General features: G+C 37.2%; 1 protein-coding gene across 1 annotated transcript in view; it reads left to right on the top strand.

Annotated features, from left to right (window-relative positions):
* Pard3b (par-3 family cell polarity regulator beta) overlaps window positions 1-16,618 on the top strand; it is a 978,419-nt gene that overhangs the window by 776,867 nt on the left and 184,934 nt on the right. The window contains exon 19 of the mRNA XM_076865584.2: window positions 8,246-8,356. Coding sequence (XP_076721699.2) covers window positions 8,246-8,356 — 111 coding nt within the window. The remainder of the gene's footprint in view (window positions 1-8,245; window positions 8,357-16,618) is intronic.

The following is a 16,618-nucleotide window of genomic DNA, read 5'->3' as shown; positions in this document are numbered from 1 at the left end:
ACATCATTTAGGGCTGGGGTTGTGGCTCAGTGGTAAAGCACTTGCCTGCCATGTGTGAGGCCCTGGGCTCAATTCTCAGCACCACATATAAGTAAATAAATTAAATAAAGGTCCATCGACAACTAAAATAATATGTCTACATATAAAAGTTTTAAAAAAACATTTAAGTTAATTTTTTTATGCTTTACAAATACAAAGAAAAAGAAAATAAAAAAATAAAATAACCTTATTCTTTTCTCTCCCCATCTCCAACCTTTCTGTTTCTCTCTTTTTTCTATGAACAAAGGTTCCTTGTAACCAAAATTGAAATACTTCAGCATTCTCCTCTACCTCTGGCTACCACCCCAAATGGCTGTACAGACACTTGTAGTTACCTGCCATCATTCCTGAGATCACACCCACCTGACTGCTGCTCACACCTCTGCACTGAACCTCCCCTAGGCTATGAATGGTTTTGTGTCACCAAATCCCGTGATCACTTCTCACTCCTCACCCGGACTTCAGAACAGTCCTCCCCTCTGTAGACCAGGTTCTCCTTGCAGTAATCATCTCAGACTCTTTTGTAACCATATTCTTCTGGTTTTCTTCCAAGTTCTCTGACTAGGAAGAAAGTTCTTTGTTTCTCTTTTTGCCTGTCTTCCTCCTCCATCTAATCTTTAGATATTATGGTTCCTTAGGGCTTAGGCCTGGGCCCATTCACTTGGATTTCCCAAAGACATATTAAAATCATCAGGTTTACTTTTTTTATTGGAGCATTCTAATCATACACACCAGTGGAATTCTATGTGATATGTTTATACGTGCACACAACATTACAATATGATTAGTCAATTTTGTTCTCCAGTACCTCTCTACTCCCTTCTTAGGGCCCCTTCCTCTATTCTACAGATCTCCTTTCTATTTTTATGAAGTACAAACACACACACACACACACACACACACACACACACACACACACTTTTTTATTTTCCCTCTCTAGCTTCCACAGTGAGAGAAAACATGCAACCTTTAGCATTCTGAGTTTGATTCCTTTTGCTTAACATCATGCTCTCAAGTTCCATCCATTTTCCTGCAAACGATGTAAGTTCACTCTTATTTGTGGCTGAATTAAACTCCACTGTGTGTAAATATCATGTTTTCTTTATCCATTTGTTCAGTAATGGACACCTAGGCAGTTTCTATAATTTAACTATTGTGAATTGTGCTGCTGTAAATATGGTCATGCATGCATTGTTATAGTGTGATGACTTTTGTACTTCAGGATAATCCTGAATATGGGTATAACCTGGTCATATGGTAAACACAGTAATTGTGCTAATTTACATTCCCAAATGCAGTGTAAAAGTGTTTCTTTTTACATACATCCTTGCCAGTATTTATTATTATTTGTATTCTTAACAACTCATTCTAACTGGGATAAGATAAAACCTCAGTGTAGTTATGATTTGCATTTCCCTAATTACTAACATGATGAACATTTTTTCATGTATTGATTGTCCATTTGTATTCTCTTGAGAAATGTCTCTTTAGTTCATTTGTCCATTTATTGATTGAGTTATTTGGGATTTGGGGTGGTAAGTCCTTGACTTCTTTATATATTCTAGATATTAATCCTCTGATAGAAGAGGAGCTGGCAAAGATTTTCTTCCATTCTATAGATTCTATTTTTACATTTTAATTATTTCTTTTGCTTTTTAAATTTGTTGTCATCTCATTTATTAATTCTTGGTATTATTTCCTGAGCTTCATTATCTGCACATATTATTAGTGTTGACCCTATATTTTATTAATAGTGTTTGCAAAATTTCTGGTCTAATTCCTAGGAGTTTGATCTATTTTGAGTTTACTTTTGTGCAGGGTGAGAGATATAAATTTAGTTTCATTCTTCTACATGTGGATATCTGGTTTTCCAAGCACCACTTGTTAAAAATGCTGTCTTTTCTAAAATGTATGTGTCTAGCACCTTTGTCAAGGATCATATGATTGTATCTCTGTGGGTTTGTCACTGTATCTTCTACTCCATTAATCTGTGTGTCTGTTTTTACGCTAATACCATGCAGTTTTTTTAACTAGAGCTCTGTGGTATAATTTTTTTAAAAAAAAAAAATTTGTTTTAATTAGTTATACATGAAAGTAGAATGCATTTATGCACTTTGATATATATAGGTGGGATGTAATTTCTCATTTTTCTGAGTGTACATGTTGCAGAATCATATTGGTCATGCAGTCACATATATACATACAGTAATAAATTATGTTTCATTCTATTATCTTTCCTATCCCCACAACCTCTCCTCTTCCCTCCCATCACTTCCCTCTACCTAATCTAAGGTAATACTACTCCTCCCTAGTGCCCTCCACCTTATTGTGAATTAGTATCCTCATATTATCTATAACATAATTTAAAGTTGAATAAGTTGGATGTTGATTTTTTTTCCCCTTAAAATTTCTTTGGCTATTCTGGGTCTTTTATTCTGTATGAATTTTTAGACTTTTTTTCTAGTTCTGTGAAGACTGTCATTGGTATTTTGATGGGGATTGCATTAAGTCTATACATTGCATTTGGTAATGTGGCCATTTTAACAATAATAATTATGTCTATCTATGAATATGGTAGGTATTTCTGTATTCTAGTGTCTTCTTCAGTTTCTTTCTTTAGTGTTCTATAATGTTAGTTGTAGAGGGCTCTCACCTTCTTGGTTAGGCTTATTCCTAGGCATTGTATTTTTTTTCTGAGGACATTGTAAATAAAATTGTTCTGGTTTCTTTCTCAGCAGATTTATTACTGATGTATGGGAAAGCTATTGATTTTTGTAAATCATTTATATTTAAAATTGAACTTTTTGCTGCCTTTCAATTGAATAACCATTTCCAAATCACTGTCTTCTCTGTCCTCAACAGCCATTTCTCTACCCACTCTCCTGCAGTAGTCCCCAATCAGCTTAGTGCATTTGCTTATTTTGCTTTTTATTTACTGCTTTTTTAACTTCATCAAACAACATTCTTTTAAACATTCTCATGACACTTTATGACTTCTTCTCAAAATGTCTTGGTTACTCCTCTGTTTCTCTTTAAGTTTACCAGTTTTCTCACTTGGTTTCTCTGTGGCCTTAAATCACTGAGAAATGATCTACCATGACTCTTAAACTATACCCCAAGCTTCTCACACCTGCAGTCCATGACTTTCCCATCCATCTGTGTCTCCCCTCTGCTCTCCTGGACATAACCACCTGGCCTTCTTTCACCACTTGGAAGACCAAGCACATTTGCTACTTCCTCCTCCTGTGAGCTTTTCACCTGTCCTGCTTGTCTGGAGCCTCTCACCCTTGTAGTCTCAGTTTAAATTATTTTTCCTTATTGAGCCTTCCCCTATTATCAATTCTCCATTGGTGTCTCTCCCACGACAATAGTCTTAGCACTTTCACAATTTGTGATTTTATATTTATGCTTGTTTGGTGAGTGCTCTGTTAGAGTGTAAATTCTATGAAGATTGTATGTAGTTTGCATCTCAAACCAGTATGAGCCTTTTTATGGTTTTGAAGTGGCATCCCCCCCCCAAACTCATGTGAAATAATGTAAGAAGTTTTAGAGGAGAAATGATTGGGTTACAGCCTTAACCTAATCAGTGGATTCATTCCTGATGGGGTTAACTGAGTGGTAGCCAGAGGCAGGTGGGATGGGTCTGGAGGAGGCTGTTCAGTAGCTATGTTGTATGTATTTTGTATTAGGGAGTGGAGTCTCTCTCTGCTTCCTGATCACAGAGTGAGCTGCTTCCCACTGCCACACTCTTCCACCATGATGCTCCTCCTCACCTCCAGCCCCAAGGAAAGGCACCTGCTGTCTATGGTTTGAGACCTCTGAAACCATGAGCCCCCAAGTAAACTTTTCCTCCTCTAAAATTGTTCTGGTTAGTTCCTTTAATCACAGTGGCCAAAAAGTTGACTAAAACAAACCTATACCCAGTGCCTCTGACTCTCTGACACATAGAAGATGCCTAATCAATATTTTTAAATGAATAAATGAAAGGAAGAAGAAAGAAAAGAAAAGAAAAGAGGGAAGGAGGAAGGAAACAAAAAGAAGGAGGGAAAAAGGGAGGGAAAGTTTTCTGTGAAGCTGTTTTATATGACCTCTCTAGAAACAGGGGCAGGTGTTTCAAGCATATTTATAATTCATGAAAATCTGAATTTACATAAAGAATATGTTGAAAGGTGATTTTTCTACTTTACCAGAAGATCCATCATAAGATCCTATAAACAGGCTACCCAGGTACATGTAAAATAAGATTTTATTGATTGAAACCATATGTTTGCACAGAGTTTTTCAGGAAAATATCTTTTATATAAAGCAAGGTTGACCTGTAAGCAATTTCCTTAAGGCACCTCCCCCAGAGTGGTCAACCCTCAAATTTCTGAGGTAATAGATAATGGGAGGCATGGAATGCAGGGGATGTTGGAAACCCTGGAGGGCAGAGCTGTAATTGTAGCCAGTCAGGGTCCCCATAACTTTCCTCCCAAAAATAGCTAATGGGGAGATGAACCTCCCAAGTCTCTTTTCTTTATTTCAGGGAAGTGAGGATGACTGTGGTGTGGCCCCCAAAAGGGTTGCTAAGAAAGGAGAACAAAGGCTAGTAAAAGGAAGCCAACTGGTTCTTTCCTCTGATGCCCCTAACTGCCACTCCCCACTACTACCTCGATGACAAAGTCATCTGACTGCAAAATTGGAGAAACACGTCAGTACACTCAGAAATAGATCCCAGTTAGCTTCTCTAGGTCTCTCCTCATATTAACAGAGTGGGCAATCCTTTTGAAAATTATTTCATGATTCTGTTCTTAAATCTACCTAAGGTTTACGAAATAAGGTAACTGGTAGCCATTCTCTTCAACAAAATAAATTTTACAGCAATTTCTGCCCTTATTAATTGAAAATTTAATGAAAGGTCATGAACTTTAAATCAAAACATTTATAATATTTCTGAAAGTTGTTGACTTATTGATGGTACTTTTTTTAAAAAATATTTTGTTGAGGATTTTTGGTTTATTTTATTTATTTTTTTTAAGAGAGAGAGGAGAGACAGAGAATTTTTTAATATTTATTTTTTAGTTTTCGGTGGACACAACATCCTTATTTTATTTGTATGTGGTGCTGAGGGTCGAACCCAGCGCCCCGCCCATGCCAGGCGAGCGCAATACCACTTGAGCCACATCCCCAGCCCAACTTATTGATGGTTCTTGCTAGATTAAAAAAAAAAAAAAAGAAAAGAAAACCCATACTTGTAGAATCAACTTAAAACTAATATTTTATTCCTTTCTCCCCCTGTCCCCCTGACTTTGGTACTGGGGATTGAAATCCAGGGGCGCTTACCATTTTGCCACATTCCCAGCCCATTTATATATATATATAATACTATATATATTTTAGTTGTAGGTGGACACACAATATCTTTATTTCATTTTTCTTTTTAATGAGGTGCTGAGGAGCGAACCCAGTGCCTCATGTGTGCTAGGCGAGCACTCTACCACTAAGCTACAACCCCAGCCCCCAATTTCTGAGACATGAGACATCAGAGGAAAGAATCAGTTTGCTTCCTTTTACCAGCTTTGCTCTCTGGGATTACAGGTGTGTGTCACCATGCTTGGCTAAAACTAATATTTTCTTTATCAAACACATTTCACTATGGTGGAGGCATGGCAAGCTATTTTTGAACTGCAGTAAAAGTGAAATATCTTAGGTGCCAGAAGGAAAAACTGTTTATGGGACATGGCAATAAGGATCAATGTAGAGTATGAATAGGCAAATTTTATTCTTCAAAAACAATGCTACTTGTATCTCAAAAAACACAAACCTCCAAATTTAGAGTAAAATATACAGGACATGGAGTATCCTAGTATCTATAGCTTTGGTAACATTTTTGCCATTATTTCTACCCTGACTCCCCACAATTTTGAATTTTTATCCAAATATTATTATATTCAATGGCATTTGAGAGAATTATTTATCTAAGCGATGTACTATAGTACTAATTTCTCCCATAAATGTATTTAGAGTAAAAATGATGTTCCCTAAGACTCTTCTGCATGAGTCTGGAAAGCTACAGGATGTGTTTGTGCAAAGATTTAGTTATCTCCTGCTTTGTAGGCTCAGGAGTGGTCTTTAATGTATCAGCAGATCTGAATGTATTTGAAAGCTTATACTCTTATAGATATATTTTTGGTCTTTATTTTCCCTCTGTTCCCTAGTTACTTCTATAAATAATATCAGGTTGTTGCTTTTGTGAAACGAAACAAAAAATGAATTGAGAAAGAGAGGCAAAAAAAAGAAAAAGAAAAAAAGAAAAGAAAGAGGAGGTAAAAAGATGCCTGAGATTTAGAGGTCATAGGGTGAAGTCAGAGCTTATAGTTGATGAAGCAGGTTCCAAGGCTACACTGAATCTAGCAGAAGAACTGCAGTAGAAGTAAAGGTAGGTGGGAGGAAAATTCATGAGAGAGAACTTGCTAACTTAAATTGCAAATTGAGAAATAGGCAAAAGAGTCAAGACCAGGAGAGACTTCTAGGGAGCGCAGGATGCAATCTGTACTGGGATAACAGCAGGATTATGAATATTAGCAATGGCATCTTCCAGGTGTGATGCTCAGGGTTATCAGTTAACCAACAACCTCTGCTATGACTCAAGCACATTCCAGAAAGATACAAATATCTGTCTACTTTTATTAGGATTCCAAAGAAGACAGAAACAGATAGTTTCGTGATTCTTCTATTATTCTGGTTAGAGTATAGCACTTTCTTTAAAATGTATGTTAGATTCTCATGTAAAGAGATTCTAATGTCCTATGTATGTATCAGAAGGAGGTGGGGAGTAAGGTTAGCCCAGACACTTCTAATTTTAAAATCTCCCAGGAGAGAGAGGGAGAGAGAGAGAGAGAGAGAGAGAGAGAGAGAGAGAGAGAGAGAGAGAGAGAGGAGAGGAGAGGAGAGGAGAGGAGAGGAGAGGAGAGGAGAGGAGAGGAGAGGAGAGGAGAGGAGAGGAGAGGAGAGAAGAGAGAGAGAGAGAGAGAGGGAGAGAGAGAGAGAGGAGAGAGAGAGAGAGAGAGAGAAGTAGATAGTGAGAAAAGAATATATAGATAGTACAAGGATGGTAGATAGATGATAGATAAAAGATAGATAGATAGATAGATAGATAGATAGATAGATAGATAGATGTAAACAGGAAGGAAGAGATAGATGGGAGAACAGATGGACAAGTGTATAGATAGGGCTAGAGCTATATATGTACAGATACACAGAGTTAAAATCTGCTCCTATTTAATAAGAAAAAAGAAATAAATGGTGTTTTCACAGGTTTAAAAATCTTTAACTGGAGAAAGTGCATAATTGAGTGATCTCCCCCAACCCTCATTATTAGTAGAGCAACCAGACATTCTCTTTTTTCACGTGTGTTGGTATCAAGACTGTGGGGGATTGCATCTGGAGAAAACATCATCTATTGGGGGAAAATGCCTGTCACATACAAGTGTCTCCTACTAATAATTTAATTGCAGCTTTGTTTTCCATTTCAACTGTGCAGTTTCCATTTTCCTAAACGTGCTGAGAAAACACTGTGTTCTTATAAAGCATCATGATTGCTGCTGTGCACGTTTAACTACCCAGACACCAAGCATACTACCCTGGAGCCCTCTTGGGAAGCCTGGGCTACATTAGAGAGTGAAAGGGGCCGAAGGAAAGAGGGGCAGGAGGCAATCAAGCTCTAATCCCAGCTCTGTCACAGGCCAGCAGGAGGTCTTGGGAGGTTCAAAACCCCCCCAGAGCTTTCGGTTCTTCACTGAATTAGGTGTTCAGTGAGGTCCCTTGCTGCCCCCTCATTATGTACTCCTGTGAATTTAACCTTAAATGATAATGGCGTTGGTGCTGTAGGGGCCTGTGTAGAAAACGGGTCAATATATAGTCATACATGAACAATAATCACTCCGTTTTTCACTCTATTGAATTAATAGTTCAAAATGATCACTCTTAATCACGTGATACTGCACTTGATGCGTAATAAATATCTGAGTTTAAAAGAAGAAAAAAGAGAGAAAGAGAGGAATCCAGTAACTATATTATGTTTCTGCTTTCATTATTTTGTCTCCATCTCATGCAAACTGATCTCATTACAATAAAGAATTATGGCCCAACAAACGCATCTCACATATATCTCACATTTGCCACAAAAGCAACTGAATATTGTTAACGTCTCCATGTCTCTCACTAGATTTGGAAAGAAGAAAGAAGACAAGGGCGGAAAGGCTGACCAGAAAGGCACTCTGAAGCCCGGGAACCTGAGAGAAGAAGAGCTGGAGAGAATGAAAGAAGAGCGAGAACGGTGAGCAGGAGGGTCGAGCCCTGTTTGGTTGGAGTCTGTGTTCTGTGTTTCATTCGGTTATTGAAACAATCCACTCGAGAGATTTTCTTTTCCTTTAAGAAACACACAGGTCAACTCATATAAAAAAAACACAGCTGACATAAAACCAACCTGCCTTTCTGGGGAATTTTAATTATATTTTTGAGAAGAAATTAATTTTGCATTTTTATTACATCAGTGCCTATAATTCCATAATCCGTTGCTCCCAGTTTTGACTATGTCAATGCCCGTTTTCCTTGTGGTTTAAACAATGAACCTGTTTTTGTTTGTTTCTTTCTTTCTTTTTCTTCTCTGAATGCAAAGATCGTTTTGATATTGATATTTATGACCATCAAGTTCCCATAGTCTGTTCCTAATTTCCGTCGGGCTGTTGTATGCCTTCTTAATTTTATTCTGCTCAATCCGTTTGGATAGTGTAATTTGAGAAATACATGTCCTTCATTTTTCAAAAAAAAAGCCACTGTCTTTTATTAGGCTATCAGCAAGCTGAAAAGTATGTTGCCCATCTGTTAAAGGGCCGGCTTCATTTGCTGAAATAATGACAGTTTGCAAGGGCTGAATTCTCCTATTTGAGGAGCTTAATGTTCCATTTGGACAAGAGGTCCTTCACATATCTTTGATGTTAACTCTGGCACTTACCCCAAGTGGATGTGTAAATGTCTGATTTTGAAACATGTAATTGAATATTCATATTTCTCCTGAAAATTCTTTGCCTTCCCAACTAAATAAAGCTTGGAAAAAGATGGAGATTATGAAAAAGCTAGCATATAATTTTAAGCCTTTGATTCTGACTTCATTATATGGCAGTTAGATTTATTCATCTTTTCACTTGCTTATTTAGGTCTTGTAGTTTTTAAAGATCGGTTCTTATATTTATCTAATCGGTCTACTATGTGTGCTAAGAAAATCACATCTATTTATTGTGTTTTCTGGCACACGGGAGTCTAAGAGTATCTATTCTTACCCTCTGACCCCTATCTTGTAGTCTGTTTTCATGGAAAAGGCCGACTTTATCAATATTGAGGGGGGGAAAGCTATTTAGTTCTTTCTCATTTTTGAGAGGTTGATAAGCTCAGTTCCAGGGTCACCAGAGCAGTTAAAAGGAAATCAAGTGTTTTACATTGTTGTTGACTATCCACCTGACAGAGCCACCCCAAAGACAAGAAATATATTCTCCATCATAGCCCAAGATTCAGTAATCCTGTAATGTAAAATGTAATTCAGGCTCCAATTTTAATGCATGTATTGGCAAAGACATCTTCGAGGTAAGCCTGCATCATAGATCTTTGCTGTTCCCCTGACTTTGCTTTCGTGACCCGTGTCTCATCTTCAGGAAACTGAGCCCTTTACCAGAATGCAGACTTGACCATTTTTTTTGCAGCTCAGTACTTGCTTGAGATGGGGGGCAAAAACCTCTTAGTAGATGGGGAACTGTGTGCCAACCAGAAAATTGATAACCCATAAAATAAGGTGGGTTGTCTTTAAGCAAGAGTTCATTTCCTTTCTGGTTTTGCTTTTAGGAAGCAGGTGCCTGAGGGAGTTTTGTTCTTAAAAGCAGGGCTGTAAATTCACCTCAGCTGACTATATAGGCTTCAGGTCCAATTTTCTTAAAATACGTTTGGTCAAAATACTGAAAGAACTATACTATTCGCCCCCACTTAGGCCACTTCCCACAGACGAACACATAAAACACATCTGAAAGGGGTTTCCTAGAGACAACATTGTCTCAATCATGTGCTACAGGAAGAAGTTGAAGGAGTTGATTTTATGGTTGGGTGCTATAGAATTAATGACCCAGGACATTTCAACAGGGCCATGGAGGGTGGAGGTGGAGGCTGAACATTTGGCATTGTTCCCAATCCCAGAGTTCTGTTCCTTGGCTCTCCATCATCCATAGGAAAGCAATTCACAACTCTCAAAGAACTCACTGAGTGTATCACTCTTCATGGTATGGTTATGGAAAAATAGAATCAAATAGGAAAGAGTAATAAAAGCTATTATCGCACTTCTTTTTTTCCTAATACATTGGAAAGTGGTTTCCTTGAACAACTCAAGCTATTCTATTGCTTACTTGTTCCATCCCAGTTGTCATAGGTAAAATAATAGTTTATTATTAGCATACTCTTTTTAAATATATATATATATATATATATATATATATATATATATATATATATTGCCAGCCAATTGTTAAACTTCCAAGAGTTTTCTGAACTAGTTGTTAAATCATTGTAGCTTGAAATGGACCATGGTGAGAATATTTACAACACAGAGATTGGCAAATGTAATAAATAGATCATTATTTCAAAGAGTCAATTATCAGCATAACCACTGGAGTTCTTTTCAGTGCATAACCAGGAAGAAATTGTTGAACATAGAGGCATAAAAATACCGAAATCAAGCCACATGGCTGATTATAGCAGTGTTTCTAAAAATGTGGTCCAGGGACCACCTGTGTCAGATTGAGTCCCTAGAGGAGCTTGTTAAAAATGGAAACTCCTGAGCCCCCATAGCTGATGTGCAGAATCAGAATCTCAGGAGTTGGAGCCCAGGAAACTTTAATGGATAAACCCAAGGGGACTCCTCAGCATCCTAAAGTCTGAGAACCACTGGTTTGGAGGGACAGGATGAAGCCAGAATATTAAAAAAAAAAAAAAAAAAAAAAACACCTCTTATTTTATGAGAATTATGTACAGACTTTTTTCCCCTAAGGAAAGCAAGTGACCCAGTCTACAAATATTGTCATCTTTTTTCATGTTCCCTCTCTAAAGTATCCTACCTCACTGTCGCACTCTTCTGTAAACAAGTGAAGAACCCTTGCCACTACTCTCTTACTTAACCAAATATGGGTCATTTTTTTCTAGAATCATCTCTCTCTCTCTCTCTCTCTCTCTCTCTCTCTCTCTCTCTCACACACACACACACACACACACACACACACACACTTACAAGAGAATATGAGCTTATTAAGAACATTTTGGAAACGTGTTTGTCAGCTTTCCATTTGCTGTGATTAAATGTCTGAGTAAAACAATTTAATAGAAAGGTTTATTTTGACTCACAACTTCAGGGGTCTCAGTCCATGGTCATTTGTTTGACTCCATTGTTTCTGAGCCTGTGGTAAACAGAATGTCATGGTGGGGACCATGTGGTGGAGCAGGGCTGCTCACCTCATGGTGCCAAGAGAGGGAGAGATGGGGGAGCGGAGGGGAATGGGGAAAGAGAGAAGGGGATCAGAGTCCCAATATCTCCTACAAGGGCACACTCCCAGCCCCCTACATCCTCCAACAGGCCTTACCTTCAATACCACCACAAGCTGACAACCAAGCCTTTTCACACACGGCCTCTGAGGGACAGTTCAGATTCAAACCACAACTTATAAAAAAGTATAAAGACTTTAAGTTATAAATAATTCTCATATCATAATCCCATAGTCACTATTAATGTTTTCATGATCCTTTCTCTATGCATATATGTCCTTGAAAACTTGATTGCTCTACTATACACAAAATGACTTGCTTTTTTCATAGCATTATTTTGCAAATATTTCCCCATGCTATTAATAATTCACAATTATCATCTTGCCACTGCCTAATATTCTATGAAATCAACAAATAATAAATTAGTTGTCTCTCACTGTCAAACAACTAATTCATTTATATTTTTCACTGCTTCAAATAATACTTTGATGAGTATCCAGGTTAAAAAAATAAAAGCCTTTATAGATGACTTTTTTAAAGTCATACAATTCCTATCGAAGATTCAATTTTTCTGTAACTGTTTTAACATAGGATTCATGTGAAAACTCCAAATTTTAGGAAATATTATCCTTCTTATTTTCCCCATAATTTCCTATCTTATTTTAGTTATTCTGCATATCTAATTCCTGATGTGGGACTGTTTTGGTGTTATTTGTGAACAGTTTTATTTTGTTTTGTTTTGTAGCTATGCCTAAGAAAAGATCAATGATAGTCCTAACAGGTGGATTGGGTTACTAGCTATTGGAAGTATGCATAGTCTAGAAAGTGATTTTTAATGGGAAAAGATAGTTTTGCCTCCAAGGGATGTTTGGCTATATCTAGAGACATTTTTTAATTTGTTATTTTTAGATACATGACAGTAGAGTGTATTTTGACATATTATACATACATGGAGTAAGACCCATTCCAATTAGGATCCCATTCTTATGGTGGTACACAATGTGGAGCTGCACTGGTTGTACGTTCATATATGAGCAAAGGAAAGTTATGTTCTATTCATTCTACTGTCTTTCATATTCCCATCCACCCTCCCTTCCCTTCATTTGCCTTTGTCTAATCCAATGAACTTCTATTTTTCTCTCTAGAGACATTTTTTATTGTCGTAAATGCAGGGAGGTGGTGGGACGGGAGTTACTATTGCTTTGTTACTGGGTAGAAGCTCTACACCTCCTACAATAAAATCAGACAGCCCCCAGCCTCCACAACGAATTACCAACCACAAATGTCAATAGTACAGAGTGAAGAATCCCCATTCTAATCCCTATACTTAAAAAACTGTAGGGGAACTCTCCCAGATATCAGAATTGCATTGTCTCATGATGTCCTGTGCATAATGCAGAGAAATATGTAGTATGCCAGGTGACATATCCTTAGAAGGATTGTTAGGTGTATGAGAAATTGTACCCAAATATTGCCAATGAGTATTCCATCAATATAAGCTTGTAAAAATAAAATTTGTCTTGAAAATTTATTTATAACCCCTGCCTGCTAAGCACTGACATTAGGGGTGGCGACCTGTTGATCGCATTGTGAATGCCAAGACACTGCAGGGGTTGAAAATATGTATGATGACAGAGCATCTGGAACAATGGAACAAATCAAACATAAAAAAAGTTAATAGGAATAAATGTAAAGTCTTGGGTTTCCGTCCAAAAATGAACTAGACAAACAGGATGTGGAAGGTTTGACTTAATACCAAATATATGAAAAATTTGCCTGATGGTTTTAGTTGAGAGTAAGTTTAGCATGAGTCAACATGACAATATGCCTGCCAAATCGTAATCCAGTCCTAGGCTATCTGTACTGGAAGTTCATGTACAAAATAATTTCTATCTTACACTGCACAGATGACACCTGGAATATCCTATGCTCTCCCTCACACAAAGAATGGAACTCTAAATCCGTGTCTGATGAGAAACATCGAAGGACCTGGGGACAAAGAGCTCACAGAGTCAAAATGGTTGATTTCACATGCTTGAAGAGCAATTAGAAATTGCAATTCTTCTTCACATAGAAGAGCAATTAGATTTGTCTTCTGGCACCCTTTTACCCCATTTTACTTTATCTATTCATTTATTTGCTTATTTGCCCATTTGTTTATTTACTTGAAGACACTAGTGGAATGTTAATTTCAGAGAGATACCCTTCGGATAAATAGAAGGGAAAACATCCCCCAAAATAGAATGCATTAGGAAGCAGTAAGTTTGTTGACACTGGATACATTTAGAAAGGATTAGTTCATCAGGTAAATATTGGAATTTCATAAACCTCAATCACTGATATATTTCTTTCCTTCTTAATTATATGTATACATATTCAAATAAATAAAATATTAGTTTATGCAATTAAATGCATTAAGTCATATATCATCTAAAATATCCATGTGCATCATTAGTGCTGCATTTGTCCTTAGCTGATCTCTAGAGTCCTTCCCAGATGTTATAGTCTGAGCGAGATCTAAATGCTGAGTATAAGAGCATTTAATTTGGGTTTTCTAGAGCAACCTTTCTTGAATGTGACATAGAATTGGCTCATGGTAGTGTGTATGCTATTCTTCTTCTTATCTCAGGTATACGACCAAGCTTCTTGCTCAAGACTGTGGGGTAGGATTTTCTTAGTCTTGCATTTGATTTTTTGACTTGATGATATGTCCCCTCCTGACACAAGTCAATCAGTCCAAGGCAACAAAGTCCTGAATTAAACAAACTCATCCTTTTTGTTCATGCTTCAGTGAGATTTGCCATAAGAAAACATTAGTTTCAAAGGCCTTTATCCATTGCTAGAAAGATTAACTCAATATTATATTCAAAGATTATATCTCCTGGAATATTTTGTTAAGCTAAATTAAATTAACATTTTCTACACATTGAGATTATGTAAATAAGCTGACAGCAAGAGATTTTTTTTTTTTTTTGACATGTTGGGAAATGCATTTTGTCGTTGTTTAATTCCAAGACCCGACTTAGCAACCTTCTGCAAAATACGAAATCAGTACGATTCTTGGACCTATAGAGTACTTGTATTCTTAATACCCTCAAAAATCAGGTGGAGATTGGCTAAAGAAAACTATGCCTCCTCCAACTCCCTCCTCCTGCTCCCGTTTATTTAGGATTATTGTACTGGAGAAAGTACACTGAAGTCTGTCTTCCGTTAAAGTTTCACATTACTGACCCCGCAATAAAAATTTATAAATGCAACCTCTTACTGAGCTTGGGAACAAAAAGAAAGAAGAACTTTCATAACATGAGTTAGGTAATCCAAGAGCACCTATTCCTCTTACACCATGTCAGTGTTTGTTTATCAGGGATATATTTGCTGTAGTCATTAAACATCACTTTTGTAGATCTTATTAGAACCTGAGCGGGACAAATGAGGAGGTGGGGGCAGGGCAGGCAAGGACTCCAGCCTCAGCATTGAGAAGTATGAAAACATATGGCTCGTGTTGTGGACAACTGTCCTGAACGGAATGCCTAAGTGAGAGTGAAACTAAGGTTTAGGAAAGTTAATCGGTTTCAGTGTCTGAATTCAAGGTTCTTAGTTTTCTTTCCTTTTCGGGAAGCCTTCCAAGAGCTGCAGAGGCTTCTCCCTTGCCTTATCAGCTGAGCTGCTTGTGGCCTGTTCCCTTAGTTTAAATCAATACATGTGTTTTTGATATTTGGCAAACCAAGATTTAATTATGCAGCTGCAAGTTCCCCACATAAACGAAATGCATCTTCGAGATATAAAAACATTCAGAAACCATTTATAGTTTGAGAATTCAAGTGGGTGAAAATCTATTCCCAACCTCTCAGCATTTTATTTAATTATGGAGGACTTTTATGTTACTGGAAATTGAAATGAAAACCAGAATAAGGCTAGAGTTTACCCAACATTTGTTCAGATTGAAAAATGAAGATGCTTATTGTAGTCTAAGAAGGAAAAGTATTACAAGCTGTGTTAACATTTTTAGTTGTAACCTGCATACCCATTATACTCCTAATACCCACAGCAACAAACAAATTGATAGGAGTTTGTCATTATATTCTTAAAAGAGTGAATATTTTATTAAAGTAACCAGAAGGTTGATTTCTTTAATTTGCCAAGTGACTCTTGATAATTAATTATTTACTGAACTTAAACTCTGGCACTATTTAAACTGTTGAAAACACCCATGTTTTGGCATGATTACCTACAAATGATTAATTCAGCATGGTTTTACTCGTCACTGTAGATCCCTGTCTTTTGCAGTAGAATTTGCTAGGTCCTGTGGTTTGGGCAAAATAAAATGTTGGAATGATTCCCAGTTTTAATAGTCCCAATTTATTATTACCACTGAACCCTGATCAGATCATGGACTGGATTAGATCCCAGTTTTTCAAAATGCCCCAATTTATGGCTCCCTCAGAATCCTGATAAAAATGTGTATTTGAATAGGGCTTTGGTTGGCTAAAAAAGACCCAGTTAATTACTTTTAGATTCTTATTAGATCATCACCACATGGAAGTTATGAAAAATATTACTCGATGGTGTTTCTCAGGACAAGGTCATGTTCTCATTTTATGCTGACAGAAAGAAGCTATCAGATTTCTGTTTCTCACAGCACTAACTACCTCAGTGAATAGAAGGAGATTTGCTATTTCCCAGTGATGACTGTCACGCCTGTGTTAAGGTAGGGAGAGCTTCCTTTCTTAAATGAGGGTTAAAAACAAAGGGAGACAACGAGGAAGGTAAAGAGAAAGAGAGAAAACAATGGTATAATGGTCACATATCTCAATCACTTTTTATTCAAGGGTCTCTTTCAGCATTTTGTTCTAATTTAGAGGGGTAAGGAGTGAAACCCAGGGAGGATGTGGGTGTCCTTAATATCTGCACATTTATTTGATCATTGTAATACCTATCTTCTCAGAAATGCTTATGGTCACCAACAGAACTTGGCACATTATTCAATTCCTATAGACAAGAGATGGAACACCTCCATCCTAAT

The sequence above is a fragment of the Callospermophilus lateralis genome, chromosome 9 (genome assembly GCF_048772815.1).
Source record: "Callospermophilus lateralis isolate mCalLat2 chromosome 9, mCalLat2.hap1, whole genome shotgun sequence".
NCBI classification, from domain to species: domain Eukaryota; kingdom Metazoa; phylum Chordata; class Mammalia; order Rodentia; family Sciuridae; genus Callospermophilus; species Callospermophilus lateralis.
Note: the sequence above shows the minus strand (reverse complement) of the source record. Positions and strands in the feature narration are given on the sequence as shown.